The 13944-nt window shown below is 43.9% G+C and overlaps 1 protein-coding gene across 1 annotated transcript in view; it reads left to right on the top strand.

Moving 5' to 3' along the window:
• Positions 1–13944, top strand: part of LOC130109962 (contactin-associated protein-like 4) — a 123184-nt gene that overhangs the window by 85754 nt on the left and 23486 nt on the right. Inside the window, exons 15-19 of the mRNA XM_056276927.1 lie at positions 76–238; positions 2476–2603; positions 4703–4873; positions 8227–8445; positions 13250–13489. Coding sequence (XP_056132902.1) covers positions 76–238; positions 2476–2603; positions 4703–4873; positions 8227–8445; positions 13250–13489 — 921 coding nt within the window. The remainder of the gene's footprint in view (positions 1–75; positions 239–2475; positions 2604–4702; positions 4874–8226; positions 8446–13249; positions 13490–13944) is intronic.

Here is a 13944-nt window from a genome sequence, read left to right as displayed (position 1 = left end):
TTTTTGAGAAAACCATCTCTGCTCAACAACAAGCTGTGTGTAGATGTGGTGTGTTCTTCTGTGTGTTTGTTGCAGAGGGATCCCCTTTCAGCTGGTGGTTAGGAGGTTCTAACCCCGGAAAGGTCCAGACTTACTGGGCCGGGGCGCCTCCAGGAAGTCGCCAGTGTGCCTGTGGCTTTCAGGAAAATTGTCTTGATCCGAAACACGACTGCAATTGTGATGCAGATTTGGACCAATGGTATTCTCAGTTATCGTCTTGTATTTGTTGTGGCTGTTGAACTGTACTGCACAAATAACAGTTTTTATTTTTTGATTTGACTTGTTTTTTATTTTGATACACTTGAATATATTTTTAATCCCTACAAAAAATTATATATTTTTTACCTCTGTTTATTACTATTTTAATTAACAAACAAACAAACAAACAAACAAACAGTAAGCCCTGTACACAAATTATATAAAATATGACAAAGACAGTACAGGATTTACATACACAGACACATAAAACAACAGAACACGTGCAGTACATATCCAGTATAAATATCAGCCAAGGTACAAAGCTGTTTCACATGGTGATTATTCACATCTCACATTAGTTATAACCTAGTTATTGTTGCAACAAATAACATTTTTAAATGACTTATAAGTGAAAAGACAAAAATATGGAATCCAGTATCACACGAAATATTTACAGAAACCCTCGTATGGAATCACAAGCTTGCTGCCTTTTCATCATTCTGTGTGAACACTTTCCCGTTCTACTTACAGGCGTAACAGAAGTTATGATGCTCTATGTTTTCAAATCTGCTTTTGAAGTAGCATTGTTTATCATGCAGGAAAGAGTTGTTAGTGTCATCATAACACATCTTTAGCAGCCACGGGTTTTAAAAATACTATCTGTTAATGTATATAAGTGACAAGGACCAGGCACTTCGGGACGGAAGGCAGTGCTACAATATTTATTAATGCCCCTAGTCACCAAGCCTGGCCTCAGGGTGTGTTTAACACAGTCCAGGCTTACTGATCCCCTTCGCCGACCCAGTATTCCTGAGTATTCTGACTTCCTCCGCTGCCTTATCACCACGAACACGCACGTAAGCTGTTCCTCAGAAAGCAGACTTCTTGTGTCCTTGTGAAATGTCATCTGTCCCATAACACAAGTTGGCATTTAGCCAGAAACTTTTCAGATGCCTGGATGTGTTCTTTGTCCACGGCATCGAGGACACATCGGCTGGCAGACTTGAGCACCACAAAGATCCCGGCATTCGTTTCGACGTTAAAAGCGATGGCAGAGGAGGGCAAAAGTGCACAACTTGAAGTTACTATAAATTTGATACTACAACAGTTATCTTGCCACCGAATTCAATTTTTTGAGAAAATCTGTGGTAAGAAATCGACAGTGTGGATCTCACACATTTGCCCTTTGTAGAAAAGTAATGACCCTTCAAAAATGTGCTCTGATCCATGCAGAAGTACTTGACACATTAACTTAAAATCGAGTGACAGCTGAGGAAAACTGGGTCCTCATTTAATGGAAACGCACCAGCAAGACACTGACTGTATTAGACATTGTGTTACATTGTTAGTGTAGAACACTGTTATAGTGTAACCAGCTGAGCTCAGGGTATATTCTGCAGTGTTATTGTAGAACACTGTTATAGTGTAACAAGCTGAGCCCAGGGTATATTCTGCAGTGTTAGTGTAGAACACTGTTACAGTGTAACCAGCAGAGCTCAGGGTATATTCTGCAGTGTTAGTGTAGAACACTGTTATAGTGTAACCAGCTGAGCTCAGGGTATATAACAAAGACAGTACAGGATTTACATACACAGACACATAAAACAACAGAACACGTGCAGTACATATCCAGTATTCAGGTTATAAGGTATCCAGTATAAGGTTCTGTGTCTGCCCAGATTAACCAACCTGAACTTCACCGGCCTCCAAGCCACTACGATATATCCCTCTTATCTAGTCTTCCCTGAGCAGGATGTGAACCATGGATCCCAACATCTTCCAGCCCAAATATTTTGCGTAACACATTTTTACAATTTACTCTGCCTATCGGTATTTCAACACCACATTGTGTTTCATTCAAAAACAACTCCTGTGTGCGCTCAGAGGCTGCTCGAAAGCCTTTGGCACCACATAGCTCGCTGTATGTGTGCCGGCGGTGAGTGCGTAGATTAATCATTTAGCTGTAAGGCTGCACTCTTATGTAAATGGTTTTCTGAGACACGGGCTCAGACAGATTATGTAAACCCATCAAAGACACGACAAATACATCAACCCAAGTCTGAACGCTGTCTGCTGAAGTACTGAAATACCTTCTCATTTTCCATGTAGACAGAAGTTTGAGGTGATGCGGAGACAAGTGTCTGAACTCTTTACATTTTCTTTATCTCTTTTCTGTGTCGATGTCTTCTTCATTGTCCTCATCCTCCTCCTCCTCTCCTTATCCACCCCCTCCTCCAGGGCCAATGACTCAGGCCTGCTGACGCATAAGGAGAGCCTCCCAGTCAGGTCTCTGGTGTTTGGGGACATCCGAAGACCAGGCTCAGAAGCTGCATATCAAGTGGGACCCCTCTACTGTCATGGCGATAGTAAGTCAGGGTCTGTATGCCCGGTTGATATAATCGAGAAGCCATGGTCCTGTTCAGACTGCAGGCATGTCCAGTTTGTTTCTCAAATCCAGTCTTCAGGGCTGACTGTTCACATACCTGAATGACCAAGTCGGGTGTGTGTTCAGGCGTGGTTAGCCTCTCTGCTGCGGTACTGATGTAGGCGTGCATACGTATGCTAACCGGAACTAAAACGGCGAGCTTCAGACTCTGAGGAATGGAGATGTGTCCTCACGCCATATCACTGTCTACTCATCGTGCAGAACTCCTCCATCGCACCAGACAGCCTCAGCGATGGAGGAGGGTGAGACATGCAGCCGCGTCTTTCCCCGTGTCTCCTCTTTACCTCGCTCTGGATGTGAGGTCTGCATTATGTGTCACGTTTTAACTGACATAGCGTAAATCCGGTTTGAGCAGCCAGAGTAAGATACAGATCTGTGAATCTGATTGGAATCACATTTCAAACCACAAATTAATGTGGTTTAAAATCAGATTAGGAAAAATCTGTTTCCACATTTTTTTTTCTTTTTTGCCCAACAGACTTGATAAAAGCAATATGATTCCAATCTGGATATGCAAAAATCCAGATTTGAGATGCCAGTATTAACAGCCCATGATTAGTGACTCCTAATGGAACCTGCTGCCTGCTTCTCTCTTGGTGCACATTAGGGAGTTTTAGTGACGTTATTCTTGTTTAAATACTCAACTGATCACCCTACGCTTGTGATCTGTAGCGAGAGTAGGGTGCAGGTGGAGGAGAGCCTGGAGAGGTGGAGGTATGCACTGGAGAGAAGAGGAATGAAAGTCAGTAGGAGCAAGACGGAATACCTATGCGTGAATGAGAGGGAGGACAGTGGAATGGTGAGGATGCAAGGAGTAGAGGTGATGAAGGCGTATGAGTTGAAATACTTGGGGTCAACTGTCCGAAGTAACGGGGAGTGCAGGATAGAGGTGAAGAAGAGAGTGCAGGCAGGGTGGAGTGGGTGGAGAAGAGTGTCAGGAGTGATTTGTGACAGAAGGCTACCAGCAAGAGTTAACGGGAAGGTTTACAAGATGGTAGTGAGACCAGCTATGTTGTATGGTTTGGAGACAGTGGCACTGATGAAAAGACAGGAGGTGGAGCTGGAGGTGGCAGAGATGACAATGCTGAGATTTTCGTTGGGAGTGACGAAGAAGGACAGGATTAGGAACAAGTATATTAGAGGGACAGCTCAGGTTGGACGGTTTGGAGACGAGGCAAGAGAGGCAAGATTGAGATGGTTTGGACATGTGTGGAGGAGAGATGCTGGGTATATTGGGAGAAGGATGCTGAATATGGAGCTGCCAGGGAAGAGGAGAAGAGGCCAAAGAGGAGGTTTATGGATGTGGTGAGAGAGGACATGCAGGTGGCTGGTGTGACAGAGGAAGATGCAGAGAACGGGAAGAGATGGACGCCCCCTAACGGGAGCAGCTGAAAGTAGTGGCAGTAGATTCTTGTTTGAATACATTCACAGTAACTTTATGACATAGTTGATTATAATAGCTATGTGAATTATCATTTGAAGTTTATTTTTATATTGAAATAAATAACTTGGAATCACTGTATCAGGGCTCTGGATGCTCCCATATACACCTGATAGTTACCATGAGCGGAGCGGTTTCTAAAATAATAATTCCCATCATGCCCTTTGCTTTGAAAACAGCCTCTGATGAAAAACGGTAGACAATAAATAAACATATTCTTCCTTTTCATTGTTTGTAATTACGTCCCTTAGCTACCTGTGTAAATAAATAAGTGCTCTGCAGAGTACATCAGTGTAAATGAGAGGAGCTGGGGTGAGTTATGCCTCCATTGTTAGCTCATTTGCTGAACAGTTGCTTCATTTGTTTACGCCATAATTTTAAATTTAGGAACCATTATAATGAGCATCCATCTGCGGTGCTTTGATCTCAGATATCTTCTTGCTAAATGATAGCAAAGGAATAAAATAATGTTTTTTAAATAGCATAAAGGTTTTTCAAAGTTGAGGGTTTTTCAAAACATATATATATATATTTATATTCAAATATATGGAAATGAACCCATCGCTTTTCTTTTACAGAGAATTACTGGAATGCCGCCTTTTTTGACAAGGAGACGTCCTACCTCCATTTCCCCACGTTCCACGGAGAGCTAAGTGCAGATATTTCCTTCCTTTTCAAAACCACAGCCTCCTCTGGGGTCTTCCTGGAAAACCTGGGCATCAAGGATTTCATCCGAATCGAGCTCAGCTGTAAGTGAAATCCTAAGATCAGTTAAATGAAGGACTCGGCTGCAGTGGTTCGTGCTCGGCCCGACTGTGCCGTCTCTTGTACATTGTGGTGTCCACATAGGTCTTTTTCACAAACATGGCCGATGGGCTTTCGGTTTGCACCATTTCCTGCATTGTCTGTCGCTTCCAACTGTCTGTGGTCGCTTGCCACCGACATATTTTTCTGTTGATGTTGTCAGACTGCACAACTATTAAACAGATTTGATTACGGGCTACTAAATGCTAACTAACCTATTCCCCTGCTTTTACCCATGAGGCTTTGTGTGTGCGGAGATGACCGCTTGAGCAGTCAGGGTGTGTTGCTCACTGGACAGACAGTCATAGATGGGCGTTATTTCTCACCAGTGCTACCTAGGCTGGGGTTTTGAGTCTTATTACTGCTACAAATACTGTGAAATACTTTAATGCATGTACTTGTTACTCTGTAACACACAGCAGGTTATGCAATGTAATCTTCCTTTCTAACGTTTCTGGTGAGAAACTCTGTGATAAACGGTGCGTACTGCAGATCCCGCCGGTCTGTGTGTGACAGGGCTGAGCTGATCTGTCATTACTAAGGAAGTAGAGGCTTCAGATGGCAGAACTTGGCTGCCTCGTATTTCTTTGAGGGAAGATTGGTGCCGTGACTCGGTTACTATACCCTCACACACACACACGCACAGATGTGTGTGTGTGCTTGCTGTGTGTACTTCCCCACAGCCAAAAGCAAATGCCTGGAGTTCTATATAATCTCAGACCTACGTGTGTCTAGCCTCCTGTTTTGCCTGCCAACAAATGGACGGGGGGGGGGGATCATTGCAGACCCCTGCCTACATATAGCAGAGGAGGATTTGATGATTCTGAGCGATGGTTTTGATGAAGGATGTCCGTCTTAAAACCACAATCCTGAAGATCTGAAAATTGTTGTTTATTTATTTACTTCTTTGCTCCTAGTATTCTGGTGATTGTGGTATTTGAGCTCTGTAGACAACAGAGATCCGTTCGAAAACAGCTGCCAGTGCTGTCGTGTCAGCACCGTCTCCAGCGCCACAACGAACAAAAAGGTTTTGAATCTTAGATCTTGCTGCTGTTGGTTGAGGTCTTCTGTGAGCTCAGTCTGCCATATCTGCTCTTAAGCCTCGATAACTTAGCTTCTATTTCAGACTTTGTGCGACCCGCCGTATTCTGACACGGCTGGCTGCTGCAAAGTCCTACCACTGAAATGAGCATGTACAACAGCATTTACGGTTTGGATATTTGCAGACTAGTGATTGTCTTAAATATGTAAAATTGTATCTTCAAAACAGATTTTTTTTTAACGTGGTCCTCAAGTTAAAGAACTTTATTGTCATTGTGCAAGCACGGTGAAGTTGCACTTGTGTCAAACTCAAAGGGTGCATACAAAAAAATAAGACAGGAAAGAGATAAGAAATATAAAACAATAAAAAGCACAGAGTCTAAACAATATAAGTACAAAATATAAGCAATATAAAGTATAAAATACAATACAATTAATGATGAAATACAACTTAACGAGGTGCAAAAGCATCAGCAGCAAAAAAATGCAGTAAAGATGTGGCGTGACAGATATGAAGTGGCTTAAAATGACATGTAAGTAAATATTACAAATACTGCACATGCCCAGTGGTGGCAGCCCGTCAGTGTCACCAGACTGAGGAGATGTCTGAGTTCATTAGCGCCACAGCTTTTGGAAAGAAGCTGTTTTTCAGTCTATTTGTGTATGTGCGAATTGATCTGAAGTGCCTACCTGATGAGAGGAGCTGAAACAGATGGTGCCCAGGGTGTGTAATGTCTTTTATGATGTTCTTATTAGCCCTCCTCACACAGCGAGTGCTGTGGAGATGTTCTGGTGATGGCAGCTCAATGCCAACAGCGTTCTGTGCTGTTTTCACCGCACGCTGGAGGGCTTTCTTCTCAGTTTTGGTGCAGCTGCTGGACCAGGCTGTCATGCGGCTTGTTAGGATGCTCCCTGGGGTGCATCTATAAAAGTTGACGAGCAGCTTTTCGGGGAGGTTGGCGCTTGTAAGCCTCCTCAGAAAATAAAGGTGTTGTTGTGCCTTACCTGCCATTGCTGAGGTGTTGTCAGCCCAGGAGAGGTCCTCTGTGATGGTGACTCCCAGGAACCTGAAGCTGGGGACTCTCTCCACAGCCTCTGTGTTGATGTGGACAGGACTGTGTGTGATCTTCTTGGAGGTCCTAAAATCCACAATAATGTCCTTGGTCTTTTTTGGTGTTTAAGACCAGGTTGTTGTTAGCACACCATGTTGTCAGGTTCTGAACCTCCTTCCTGGATGTAGCTTTGTTGTTGTCCGATATGATCCTGTTAACTGCTGTATCATCTGCAGACTCAACAATAGTGTTTGAGTTGTGGATGGGTTGGCAGTCATGTGTGAAGAGTGTATAAAGAGGGGGCTCAACACACAGCCCTGGGGGACGCCGGTGCTCAGGATAGGGGTGGAGGATGTGCGCTTGTCCAATTTACAGTCTGGGGCCGGTTGATGATGATGTCCAGTATCCAATTGCATGTGGAGGGAGTTAGTCCTAGTGCGTGGAGTTTGTCGACCAGCTTGTTCGGTGTGGTGGTGTTAAAACACCGAGCTGTAGTCAAGAAAGACCATCTTGACAAAGGTGTTGGGTCTTTCCGGGTGAGAAAGGCTGTATGGAGAGCCACACAGATGATGTCTCCAACTAACAGTTTGGCTAAAATAACTTTCCTTACAGCACTGGATTTATTTTAACGTGTTTGCAACAGAGGAACAGAAATATCCACAGAGAAGAGAAGAAGACTTGAAGGTTTCTTTTACAATGAAGCCATTTTCACTGTTGTGTACATGTCACCACTGTAACACACATGCAGTGGTTGAGACGAGTGGCTACAGAGATCAGCAGAGGTTCATTTGACAGGGAACATAATTATGTCCAAGTGTCTGGACGGATTTATTTTTTTTCAATCTGTTCACTGTTGGGAGCAACAAGTCAAACTTGCTCTGTTGGTGTGACAGTAACCCAAACATCCTGCCACACACTGTGTCTCTGTGTTTTCCCTCCTTTCACCACACTCCATTCCTCCCCGGAGTCGGCCTCTCTCTCTCTCTCGAACCCTTCTCTCTGTCCATCTCTTTGTCTCTTCATCTATCACCTCCAAACGTCCCCAACTCCTCCCGAACATCTCTGACAACCTCGTTTCCACGTCGTCCGTCTTCCTCGGTGTTCTTTCCATTCCTGCCCCTCTTGTTTAACCTTTCACCCCCACATTCTTGCCTCCTATACATCTATCGCTGTACATCACCGCCCCCCCCCCCGTTTCCCCACAGCCTCCACAGAGGTCCTGTTCTCCTTCGACGTGGGGAATGGGCCGCTGGAAGTGCGCGTGGAGGCGGGTGGCCCGTTAAACGATGACAGATGGCACAGCGTGCGAGCGGAACGGAACGTCAAGGAGGCGTCGCTTTGCGTTGACGAGCTCGCTGCCACCACACAGGAGGCTCCTGCTGACGGACACATCCATTTGCAGCTTAACAGCCAATTATTCATAGGTGCGAAGACGTTGTGTGTGTGTGTGTGTGTGTGTGTACCTGAATCTCTCCCTGCATGTTGTGTTGGTGCATGCCTCTGTTCATGTGTGTGTGTGTGTGTGTGTGTTTGGCACATGCACATTTCCCTCATCATAGCAGCAGAGTGCTGGTGATAATTGCTCTCGTGCCTTTTCCCTTTTCATTGCTCTGGACCTTTAGGACTAGAACAATCACTCACTCACACACACACCCCTCCCCCCACACACACACACTACAAATGATCCTCCACATTTCTAGGCACGATGATTATCTTGCCGCCCATGGTTCCAGGAGATAAGCCTTTTTGTCTCTCCAGCTCATCCTGCAGCAAACAGCTATTTGCAGGAATTAAACCCCGTAGTTGCTTTTTCTTCTTCTTCTTCTTCTTGCAGCAGCAAATGCCCCAATAAATTCATGCCTCCCAGTCTAGTTCAGACCAGACAGTATTGTGGGAAACACGGGGCGTAGCGTCTCGGTGCGGCTGTGGTCTGTGGCTCTAGTTCCAGTCCAGTAGTCACGCTGGACGCTGGTCGGCGTCACGTCTCTGTCGCAGGAACTTGTGCAGGAATTATTCCTTTACTGGCATTATTTTACTGAGGATCTGGATGTTTTATCTCGCTACATATTTGTTTTACTTTCTTTCTTTTCGTTAAGCACTTCATAATGATTGTTTTGAAAACAGCGGCCTAATAAACTGTACCTTCATCTTTCTGATAAGTAGCCGTACACTGGTCGATCAATGAGCAACCTTTAACAACACACTCGTTAACATCAGCAGAGAGCTTAACGACATGAAGAACTCTTTCATGTCTGTTAAATGAAAGTTAATAATAGCATTGCTGTACAAGAAAAACACAAGACATTTTAAAAACAAAATTAATTTAGGATTCAGACATGAAATCTCTCAAAGTTAAGTTTTGGCAAAAAATTCCTAAATGCCACTCCGAACCATATTATTATTATTACTCCTATTATTACTTCTATTATTATTATTATATAAAACCTTGCCTTCCAAAACCCCTCCCTGGCCCTGGATGGGTTGCTTGGAATAAATTGGTTTGAAGTATCCCTGAAGAAAGCGCGGCCATGCGTCTGTCTGGTTGTTATTGGCTGTTCAGCTGTACTATGGGGGGGAAAAGATGTTCGAGTCCACACCCTCTAAACACTGGCCAATAATCACACTGAATGAGAACCAAACTCGTGGGATGGATCACACATATTGTATGTGTGTGTGCATTTCTTTGCATGTTTGTCCATACAGGGCGGCTTGGCTCATTTACATAAAATTCAGGGCTTCTCATGTGAGCCAATAAATGTTTGCTTGCAGAGCTCAGGAGACGGTATTTGGCAAACCAAAACTGTTTTTTTTTTTTACCAGAGTCTGGTAAAACTGTGTAGTTCTGCAAACTTGATAAACTCCACAGTCCTCAACAAATCTTAGTTTTAACCTCTGTGTTCTGTCTGTCGAGCTGTGGGGGGGGGGGGGGGGAAACGATAATCCACCTCGTATTACCAGGCTTTATGTCTGCAAATATTGTGGATGTCAGTTTATATCTGCAAACACACATTTTGAAAGGGAAATCAACCAACAAATAGTGATGAGATTGGACAAAGCCAGTGAGATGGGGGTGAATACTGACTGGCTGAATTATGCAGGCAATAATCCTCTTTGAATAACTAGCAGGAAGTGACCATCAGCCAGCTAGGGAATGCCGAGTAACTCGTGTTTATATGGAGATGTGGCAGTGTTTTGAAATTATCTGTCTTGGGAAGACAACTGCAACTGGATGAAGCCTTTACTCAAAGCAGAGCATCAAGAATTTTTCATCTGCTCTTAATCGTTTGTTTGTTTTTGGTTGAGTGGCCATCATTTTAACATGGCGCCTGTGAAGTCATAATGTACAGACTAGCTATCTATCGCAGTGCTTTTTCATCCAGCTCAGCTTATATATATATATATATATATATATATATATATATATATATACACTTTTTTTTTCTAAATATATGTATTAATAAAGATGTGGGAAAAAAACTTTAATACATTGCAGTGCAAGCCTGTTCCGTGCGTCACACACTCATCAGCTGCCAATGTGATTAAACAGCAAATAAAAAACACAGCCAATAAATACTGTGTTGCCCCGCATCACGCCCCTAGTTACGGTGCACAGCAACCAATGGGAGGATAGGAAACGTTACAACCAATGGGGGAGGGACTGGGGCTCATTTTGAAAAAGCATACGTTTAAAATAGAATAGAATAACATCCACTGGGGTACTGTATGTAGTATATCATGTAGTGGAGGGGTGCTGGAGCACAGTTGGAAGAGCAGACAGTTGAAATATAAAAATACAACATCTAATGAAGGTCATCACATGTAGTATATCATCTAATGGGGGGGAGGGGGATAATAAAGACACTGGGTTACTTGTAATTGCAAAGCAGATATTTTTTCTGTGTCTACAGCTGGTGGCCAATTCATTTCTACTGTCCAAGGTAGACAGATCAGGTCTGCAGATAAGAAAACATTTCTCTGCCAAGCATGGGTTACATCTTTTGCTGTTAATTGAATATGCATTGTTTGTTCTTCGTGGGGATTTTCCATGAGATAGAGTAACTAATATTCTTGTTCGCCAATGACCAAATGTGGCGGCTTAAGGCTGCTGCATTTCTTGCATGCTCATTTCTGAAGCTACTCATATGGGCGTTAAACCTCATTTTAAAAGGCTCTTCCGTTAGTCCAATGTAAGTGTCCACATTGCACTTGTCTTCTCTTGTCACTGATGCCTGGTAGATGACTTCCTCTATCTGGTATTTTCCTTCAAGAGGGCACAATGCCATAGCACGGCAGTTGCAGTTGGAGGTGTTTGGCTGCGTTGAGGGGGTCTGTGCCTCGGTCACGATGCTTGTGTTGTGGAATGAAATAACCTGCTGGACATTTGGCATGCAGCTGTAGCTCATTTTGACTGTGTTCCCGTTGAATAGTTTTCTTAATTGGTGGTCTGGAGTAAAGCACTCATCCAAAAGATTTGAAAAATAGTTTTCCAATATTAGAAGCTACGGTGTCGCTGTAGGGAGGATTATACCAGGTGATGTTCTGCCTTCTGCTGCGGTTTTTGTTGTTGTTGCTGGCTCTTGTTAATTGGTGGTGCGTTGTACTTAAGTCTGAAATTATATCCACATGTTTGTAAGGCTTCTTGGTATGGGTGGGGTTGCTTCATTAAAGATGGCTTCACTAGATGATATACATGAGAGGCTCTTGTTTATGCTCACTGGGGTATTTTTCAAGATGGAGGGCGGATGATTGTTTTCTCTGTGGATGTATTGCAGTATATTATTGGGCTTCACGTATGGCATGTATGTACCATTTCTAAGGTCTGATGAGATGTTGAGGACGTCAGTTTGGTTTTTGTTAGCCTCAATCGAAATTTTTAGCCCAGGGTTTGTGAATATACTACACATTTTCTTTTTTATTCTCGCGACTTCTCTTGCCGGTTTGTTGCAGACTGCCAGCCCGTTGTCTCTATATAGCCCAACGCCGATGTCTAGGACCTGCAGTTGAGACAACAAGTACAAGCCCACTAGCCCACAAGTCTCTGCCCCGTCAAAGCTGCCCATAATCACGTCGAATTTGCTGCTACCTTGCTTTTGCCGTGGGATTCCCTTGTGGTATAAAATTGACTCTTTGCCGTGGGCTGTTACGTCTCTGTCTTGGTTGGATATTGTGGCGTATGCTGAGGCAAAATCAATAGCTTTGTCTAGCAGCTCTTTAGTTATGGAGGGGTCAAACTCGCAAATATCAAAGCATATTGACGTATGCCTGCTCATCATCTATTTAAATATATATCAACATGGATACAGGAAAAAAGATTTTAATACATAAAAAAAATCTAATAAATTGTTTAATTTAATAAAAATGTTAAAAAAAATTAATACAGGAAAAAAGATTTTAATGCATATGTATTAACATCTTTTTTCCTGTATCCGTGTTGATATTCCGCTCCTTGTTAGTTGAGCACTCGACACCATTGACGGTTTTGGAAAAAAATGCTCTCTCTCTCTCACTCTATATATATATATATATATATATATATATATATATATATATATATATATATATATATATATATAAACAGCTAGATGTCCATCACTATGAAAAGCAGTTGGAACTGAACAACAGGAAATTTCCAAGTTCTATTAGCGATGTGCTGCCAAGTACAACACATGCAACAACTGTTCTGCAGGAAAAGTAAAAGGCTGCCAAGTTTGAGCTGATTTTGCCTAACCTCAATTCTCTGAACAATTTGAAGTTGTCATGTTAAAACCCAAACCGCAGTGTCTGTGTCAAGCTTGAATTGTCAATGCTCATTCTTCCGGTGTAAGGAAAAAGAGAGAAAAGGATGTCCAACACCTAGGCTGCAAGACAGTCAAGCCAGCCAGCCACTAAACGGGCCAGTCAACAGCCAGTTAGATTGTGAGATGGATGAGTTCACGCCTTGAATGGGCAAGCGTTCTTTTGCTCACACCTATTTGTCCCCCCCCCCCTTTCACTGCCTCTTCATGTTACAAGTACCAGTTGCAGAATGTTGACAGGAGAAAATGATGCCCAGGAGGAGCAGGGCGTCATGTGAATCTCCTCTGGGACTGTCAGTTAGTCACATAGGCCAGAACAATAGAGAAGATGAGTGCCAGACAGAATAAAACACAACACAGACTTGCAGTCTGACATTGAAAAAGAGACAAAGAGAGCGCAGGTGACTGTGAATTGTGTGTTATGCTTTGGCAGGAGGCACAGCATCCAGGCAGAAGGGTTTTCTGGGCTGCATCCGCTCTCTGCAGCTGAACGGTGTCATGCTGGACCTGGAGGAGAGGGCCAAGATCACCCCTGGGGTCCAGCCCGGCTGTCCGGGACACTGCAGCAGCTACGGGTCGCTCTGCAAGAACCAGGGCCGCTGTGTGGAGAGATCCGATGGCTTCTCCTGTGACTGTGACTTGTCGCCCTACACCGGAACCTTTTGTCACAAAGGTACCAATCTGCAGACACACAATGGGCCTTGTCATTTCAGGGCTCTTGCACTGTATCCGTATCCATTCATGTTTCCCCTGTGGCAAAGTACGTGGGGTTTTGGAAGTCTGTTTGATATCAGAAGGAATGACGTGACGAGACTGTAACATATTAGTGAATTCTTAAGCATCATTTTGTGGGCGTCCGGGTGGTGTAGCGGTCTATTCCATTGCCTAACAACACGGGGGTCGCCGGTTCGAATCCCCGTGTTACCACCAGTTGGATAACAGACATAATTGGCCGTGTCTGCAGGTGGGAAGCCGGATGTGGGTAGGTGTCCCGGTTGCTGCACTAGCGCCTCCTCTGGTCGGTTGGGGCGCCAGTTCGGGGGGGAGGGGGAACTGAGGAGAACAGCGTGATCCTCCCACGCGCTACGTTCACCTGGCGAAACTCCTCACTGTCAGGTGAAAAGAAGC

The sequence above is a fragment of the Lampris incognitus genome, chromosome 3 (genome assembly GCF_029633865.1).
Source record: "Lampris incognitus isolate fLamInc1 chromosome 3, fLamInc1.hap2, whole genome shotgun sequence".
NCBI lineage: Eukaryota > Metazoa > Chordata > Actinopteri > Lampriformes > Lampridae > Lampris > Lampris incognitus.
Note: the sequence above shows the minus strand (reverse complement) of the source record. Positions and strands in the feature narration are given on the sequence as shown.